This window comes from Pistacia vera, unplaced genomic scaffold (genome assembly GCF_008641045.1).
Source record: "Pistacia vera cultivar Batoury unplaced genomic scaffold, PisVer_v2 Contig673, whole genome shotgun sequence".
Lineage (NCBI taxonomy): Eukaryota > Viridiplantae > Streptophyta > Magnoliopsida > Sapindales > Anacardiaceae > Pistacia > Pistacia vera.
This window is the reverse complement of record NW_022196527.1, coordinates 1,725,133-1,732,419: the sequence shown is the minus strand read 5'-3', so window position 1 is coordinate 1,732,419 and position 7,287 is coordinate 1,725,133. Positions and strand designations below refer to the sequence as shown.

The 7,287-nt window shown below is 36.8% G+C and overlaps 1 protein-coding gene across 2 annotated transcripts; it reads left to right on the top strand.

Annotated features, from left to right (window-relative positions):
- The first annotated feature begins 1,922 nt into the window (after positions 1-1,922).
- Positions 1,923-4,606, top strand: LOC116113132 (protein OVEREXPRESSOR OF CATIONIC PEROXIDASE 3-like). Of its 2 annotated transcripts, none has more exons than XM_031399279.1 (4): positions 1,923-2,222; positions 2,698-3,150; positions 3,796-4,104; positions 4,345-4,606. In XM_031399279.1, the coding sequence occupies exons 1-4, from the start codon at positions 2,010-2,012 to the stop codon at positions 4,492-4,494; spliced, it is 1,125 nt and encodes a 374-aa protein (XP_031255139.1). In that variant the 5' UTR covers positions 1,923-2,009; the 3' UTR covers positions 4,495-4,606. The 2 variants fall into 2 exon arrangements, with proteins under 2 accessions (XP_031255139.1, XP_031255140.1); XM_031399280.1 differs by having other exon boundaries at positions 4,337-4,482.
- The last annotated feature ends 2,681 nt before the right edge of the window (positions 4,607-7,287 follow it).

The following is a 7,287-nucleotide window of genomic DNA, read 5'->3' as shown; positions in this document are numbered from 1 at the left end:
CACAAGAAAAAAGTTCCACATCAACAGTTACTTCGCTGGGCAGAATGGTTCAGTAAATATTCCTTCACCGTCCAGCATATCAAAGGTCACACCAACACCATTGCAGATTATTTATCTAGACCTAAAACTAAACAAGTTGGTTTCATGAACCCTAGATCCAAACCTCTTTCATGTTTCATGTTCCAACCATTAACCCAATCCAGTTCCTGTTCATCATCCTCTTCACCAAACCATACTCCAGATGTACCTCCTGAATTCAATGATCTTGTTTAAACACGTACCATTGATGAAAATGCTCCTACCCTCATGTTTTCTTACCAACTTCAATGCATTGAAAAATGTGGTCAATCCATGTATGATATGTTAGGGGTTTGTCCAGATTTCCCCTTTTCAAAAATCTTTTGTTTACCTCCAGGACTTGATATCATATTTCCAAAAGAATTATTATGGTTTTTTAGTATATGTTACACCAATACCACATTGCCATTCAATTCTCAATCCATCATATGTTGAAAATAATTTCCTAATACCAGTCAACCCAACCCCTGAATTACGCTCTTTGATGACTTTTCTCCGATGGTTCAAAACCCTCGACAAATGGAAATCTGTGTTTGCTCACCAACTTGCCCGATACAAAGGTCCTATGTCTACCAAAATGGCATGGTCTATAATGTTTTTTCATAGACATCACTCTATCAGATCTGATGGCCTATATTTTTCTCAGCATCAAGTCACATTTCATCGGTTTTATCCATATGACCTCGTCCATAATATGTTTGATCATCCTGTTGAGACTAGATCAATTCAAAAAATACTTTTTGAAAAAAATCAGATCATTTCAAATGCAATATGGCCATCCTTTCACGATGATGCTCCGTGGGAACTCTTTCATCCAGACTACACTGAGAAATTACTTCAAGCCAAACAGACATGCATACGTTTAATATATCGATACTGAGTAAACGACATACTCCCACCCAAGGTTTGACGAAATCTTAAGTTGGTACCCTTAGTTACACTTATTCCAGATTCCTACCCTTAAAGTGATGGAAAAGTGTTTGATGTAACGGTAAAAGGGTAAATTGGTCATTTTGCATGGACAACGCATCTTAGCAGATCGCCACCTCTGACAGTCCTCCAACACACGTCAGCAGACAACGTTCCTAATGTTTTTCACCCTTTTTTTGGCGATTCTTCCACCCAAAATCACTCTTGTCACCACCATTTGAACCCTCATCCTCCCCTCTATAAAACCTTACCCTTCATAACCTCTCATCACTCGCTGATCGCCAGCGACGGCAGCCACAACTGGTTTTTGCCAGTTTTCGACCGTTTTGAACAACAACAGCCCCAACCGCCACCACCATCATTTGACTCCTCACATCCTCCCCTACAAAACCCCTAACCTTCCCAACCATGGTAGCTCACCATTTGTCATCCACCACTTCACCAAAAAACAGCCAATGAACACAAACTCTCAGCTCGCGAACGATGACTAAATAGTTGCTGGGGACATAGGAGTTTTATAGAGTTGGAGACGCTGGTTCCAGTGGTGGTGTCCAATTGGATTTTTGCCGTCGAAATCGACCTAAATCCGGCGAAGAATAGAGAAACCCTAAGTCTAACGGTGTCGGCGATTGGAGTGGCCAATGAGTCGAAAACCAGAGGGGTTTTGGACAAAAAACTACAGGGAAGGTGATGGAGGTGACTAGGGGGTTCGACGCTGTCAGAAACAGCCTAGATCGAGCAAAAATCGAGAGGGTATTATTGAGATAATTTGAAAATAAAATGTTAAGTTTTATAATTCTACTAATTTAGGGGTTAAAATATAATTTATTAATTTAGGATCAAAGGCATTATGTAATTACACCTTTTATACCCTAAAAATTGTTAACAGTGTTATTTTAAAAGTAAGAATTGGAATAAATGTAGATAACAACGGGGTTTCTTCAAACCTTGGATAGTATAAAACCCTCTCAAAACCCCAGAGGAGGGAGCAAGAGAGAGCCATGGAGTTAGCTTTATCTATCAGGATTTTCAGTTATAAGGGTGGTGTACGCTGCTTAACTTCTTCTCACAAAGAACGACTCTTTTTCGGCCATTCCAAACCCGTCAATTTGGTTCTCCGACGTTATCTTCCTCCTCCCTCTACTCTCGTCTGCTCACACCGTCGAAACAACCGCCCTGCAGTCAGCTCATCTTCTTCTAAGAAGAAAAACAAGGTAAGACTAACAACGTTGTCTTGTCTGGTTTCTGAGGAATAGAATACGGCACCCGAATTTTAAATTTGTGCATTTTCTGCTCTTTGGGGTTGTGCTAGAAATTTTTTCTATCTTGCCTCGGATTGAGTACTTGGTTTCTGCGTGGGATAGTAATGACTTAATGAATTTGTTCATTATGCTTCCTCCAATTATCATGTTGAATCTACCTGCTCCAGCAATTATTATGGAAAAAAAAAAAAATTGAAACTTAACGCTTACCTGAGCTAAAGCAACTAAATTTTTTACCAATAAATGTTTTTGGCTGCTATGGATTTTGTTTTTAATTAATTAATTAGTTTTTTCTTGATACCTTTTTATCCTTGCTGATATAATTTTTGACTGAATTTTGATATCATCTGTCAATAAGGAACTTATTTATACTTAGTTCTGGCATATAAGTATTTGTTTTGAATGATATGTCTCCTTGTTTCCACAGAAGATTAGGCCTAAAACAGATGACGCTGGTGATGATTTTGAGGATGATCCTTTTGAGGCGCTATTTAGTCTGCTGGAAGAAGATCTTAAAAATGATGACTCAGAGGTAGATGATGACGATGAGATTAATGAAGAAGATATTGATAAGCTTGCATGTGAATTAGCGGAGGCACTTGGGGATATTGATATGGAAATGTCAAATACAGATACAACTGAGACAGAAAGCGATGGTGATGATGCTCAAGAAGTAGTAGTGGCAGAAAAAGAAGAAGAAGAAGAAGAAGATGATGATGATGATGATGATGATGATGACGATGATGAGGATGAAGAAGATGAAGACAATGAAGAAGAAGAAGAAGAAGAAGAAGAAGAAAAAGAAGGACAAGTCAGGCTTAAGAATTGGCAACTTCGAAAATTGGCTTATGCTTTAAAAACTGGCCGTCGTAAAACTAGTGTAAGTCTGTCAATTTGATCCTTGTGTTTTGTCAAATGTGGACCAGAACATATAAAATCTAATTACCCATCAGCTGCACAGTCCTTCGTTTCCCAATGGCCAAATTGTTAAGTAGGTTGAATGTTCGATTGAAAATCAATAGTGGTATTAATTAAAAAAATGAGATCCATTACCTTAATTATTATAAATATGGTTGATGTACGGTTTGCTTGGAATTTGCAAGACCCTAGCTGGACATCTCGCATAGTGAACTCTATCTGCTTCACTTGATAATAACTTGGGGGAATCCGTATGAAATTGAAAATCTGTTGGGTAAATTATAACATTTCTTTGGGAAAATTGCTATAATTTGTTCAATTATGTGGTCAAAGATTAGTTCAGAAAATGCCTCTATGTTGAAAGAGAAATAGAATTCCTGAAGAATTGTTCTTGTTTGAAATCCTGGTGTGATTGTGGACTTACAGCAAGGTTAATTTTAATTTTCTTCATAGCCCTTTGATTTGTATGCAGAAAATATTTGTTCAGCGTGCATAAATGGAAGAAAATCCTCTCAGCATGGTTTTCAATTAATTGACTGTGCTAGTTAGGTGCTTGATCATGTTTCTTGATAATTTAGATTATGACCACTCTCCTCTTATTGTGCAGATAAAGAATCTTGCTGCTGAGCTTTGTCTTGATAGGGCTGTTGTTCTTGAAATGCTTCGTGATCCCCCTCCAAGTCTTGTTATGATGAGTGCTGCTTTACCTGATGAACCAACACCTAGAGTATCAGTCCCTGAAGTCAAACCAGAAGAAACTGTTATGGAGGAAACTGCCGTTGATGCTGTAGAACTTGAGTCTAAGGTGAAAGAGCCAGTCCATGCTAGGCAACATAGATGGTTTGCACAAAAGAGACTGAAGAAAGTACAAGTGGAAACCCTTGAACTGGTTTATAGAAGATCAAAGCGACCCACTGTAAGTAAATATTTCTCTAGATTAATATTGCAATTTATGCACTGGAACAAATTTTTCATCTGTAATTGAAAAGTTATATGTGCTTCTTACGTCTCTAAATTTGATTGTTTATAAACCTTGTTTTCATTTGGTTAACAACTTTGCTGCACCATGAAGCAGCTTATTGGTAATGAGTCAACTCCTGTTCTGTGGTTGAACATTGTTTTTAATATTCTGTGCTCTTTTTTGCAAGCGATGCAGAATGCATTGATAAGCAGCATTGTTCAAGTGACTAACCTGCCCCGCCGAAGAATTGTGAAATGGTTCGAGGACAGACGTGCTGAAGAAGGGGTACCTGAGCGTCGTGCTCCATATCAACGGTCTGATCCTGAAACTGTCTTTTCCAGTTGAAACGATATGTATACTTGTATTATATTTTGTAACGTATAATGAGAGCATTTTGGTTCATGCTTGGTTTTGTCTCTCTGGCTTGTCAATGATGAAGAGCTCCAGGACTTTGTGCCCACCCACTCAAATCTCAAGTTTCATATTTTGAAAGCATTTGGTTCGCAATACATATATATATGAATGTGCAAAACCTGGACAAAGAGACGTAGACAAATATCAATTATTACCAATGTAAGCATAAATTAATAAAACTAATTTGTAAATTAAAAGTTTTGAGTTAATAAAACGAAGATGAATCAATATTCAGCAAGGTAGTGATAATAGGTGGGAAGTGTGTTACTTTCAAGGTTTTAAAACCCGACCTAAGGTGAAACGTGGCAAAGTGGCTGGGTCTCTAGTTGATTGGTTGAATCGATTTGACCAGCTTGTCAAATTGGTAACATCAACATGTATAAAGGTTTGAAATTCAACAAAAACATCTTTACAAATTACACAAGTCTTTACAGATTTGAAATCCTACAAAAAATCCTAAATAACATTGTTGGCATCGACAACCCAGGCCAAATAGCGCATGTTTTTGGCGTCGACAACATGCCTCATCACCACAAAAACTCTCCTCTCAACCTCCTAACCAAAACCTATCTCACCCTACCCCCGTTCGCTTCGCCAATTGCTAGCAACATCGGATTGTTGCCATCAATCGATTTTGCGATTTCAGGTCGTTTCACTCACCAAAAATCACCTTCATCGCCACCTTTTGACTCATCGGCCTTCCTCTTCAAAACCCCTAACATCTTAGCCACCAATTGTTCATCGATAATCTTTCTAATGTCCAAGGTTTGTCATGAATAACGAAATTGGTAACTTGGCCCAATGAAGGCCTCGGGCCCTGATTCAACTGGCTGGACTCAACCGGGTTTTAAAACACCAGTTACTTTATAGCGTTTTGTAATGTTACGATTGAAATGTTAGAGAAGATCGATAGCGAAGCCTGAGCTTTAATGGGTTGTAAAGTTATAAATAGGAGTGAATAAATTGAAATAAACTTTTTTATTTTAAGCTAAGGATTGATCAGTGAATAATTTTAAAGTTAATGAAAGGTGTCTTTCTATCTATAGTATATTGACAATTAGTGGAGGGATCTATTTTAAAAATCGGACCGAACTGGCCGGTTGGATCGTGACCACGTAGTTTTTCCGGTCCGGTTCAGGTCTTAGGGGGGTTTTATAATATTTCAAAATTATAAGGGTTAATTAAATTTTATATGAGTGTTTTGGAAATATGTCAAAAGTTTAGGGATTAATTGATAATTTTTAGGGTATTTTTGAAATAAATAAAAATTATAGGGACTAATTGAACTTTTTAAGGAGAATTTTTGTAATATATTAAAATTTAAAGGATTAATAGTAATTTTTTAAAAATAAAATTATCGCTGAGGTCAGCAAAATCCGGGTTTTAAAACAATGAATTGGAGGGTAAAGCCATTAACTTGAAATTTCACATTCTGGGTCTTGTATCCAAGATTCACAGCGCTGATATCTTCTGGGGTTCTTTATTCTTCGATTGATAATGTTTCTGTTTAAAAGACTGGCAAATCACTGTCAAATATTTTTTTATCAGAGTTCATCTGTTTCTCTAGGTCATTTGCACATGACAAAATGCTGGTAAAAGCATACCCATACGAGTCCAACCAAAACCTCTTGGTCAAAATATTTTATTTTGTTGAGAATGATTCATGTATATATGGAGTGTATGATAAATATTTTCTAAAACAATTTAAAAAATAAAAAATAAAAAAACACAGTTTTGAACTTGTCAAACACTTGCATGAAGATGCTACCTTATGACTCGACTCTTGTTAATTGATTAAATATATTTTCTGTGTCGTGTTCTTCCCATCTTGATCTTATATAGAGGAACCAATTAACGAACAATCATTTACATTCGTTTTCCACCCCATTATAGAATAACAGAGAGGAGAAGAAAACATTATGAGTAGTTTTCAGAGGTCTGAAGTTTCATTTAGAAGACAAGGTTCATCAGGTTTGGTATGGCAGGACAGGTTTTATTCAGGGGATTTAAATCAAATGAAGCGAGAACAAGAAAGGAAGACAGAACAACCAAGAGAGCTAAGGCATAGTCAAAGCGATGGATCGACTCGAATGAAGAAGGAAAATAAGCTAGGGATTATACACAGAACCAGCAAAGTGTCACCAAACATTGATCCATCTTCACCTAAGCTCTCTGGATGCTGTTTCTGTGGCTTTGGCAAATGAAAATCTCCTCAATCTAAACAAAACCTGTATTGATCAAACATGTTCTTCTGTACCTGGGAAATTCTATATTCATCACATTCTAAATTTAGTCATTTTTTAATGTAATTTTCATATCAATTCAATTATTTTCTTTTCTTCTTTACATTATCGTAGAACTATTTGTGTCTTGATTTTCCATCTCATCAGTTCGTTAATAATTTCTTGATCTTCAATATGCTGGATTTAGTGAGTTTCAGCCGCAACGCCAAGTATAACAGGAGAAAATGTAATGTTTCAAACTTCAAACTAATGACCTGATCAGATAAAACATTCAGGTGAAGAAGATTGCATCAAATAAGAAAATAGAAAATGTTTTGCGGCAACCCCAATTTTCTTTTTCTTTTTTCTCCCTCTCATTTTTTTTTTTTTTTTTACCTTTCCCTCACTCCCCCACCATGGAACCCCCACCAATACGAAGATTTGGTTGATTTTTGGTGTTGTTTTGACAAGGAGACTAGAAAGAAAGGCTACTTCAATATGT

Bases quoted from the DNA above. Each gene is read 5' to 3' on its own strand.
- LOC116113132 (XM_031399279.1), top strand. From the start codon at position 2,010: ATGGAGTTAGCTTTATCTATCAGGATTTTCAGTTATAAGGGTGGTGTA. The intron at 2,223-2,697 runs GTAAGACTAACA...TTGTTTCCACAG, and splicing joins CTTCTAAGAAGAAAAACAAG to AAGATTAGGCCTAAAACAGA. The intron at 3,151-3,795 runs GTAAGTCTGTCA...CTTATTGTGCAG, and splicing joins CTGGCCGTCGTAAAACTAGT to ATAAAGAATCTTGCTGCTGA.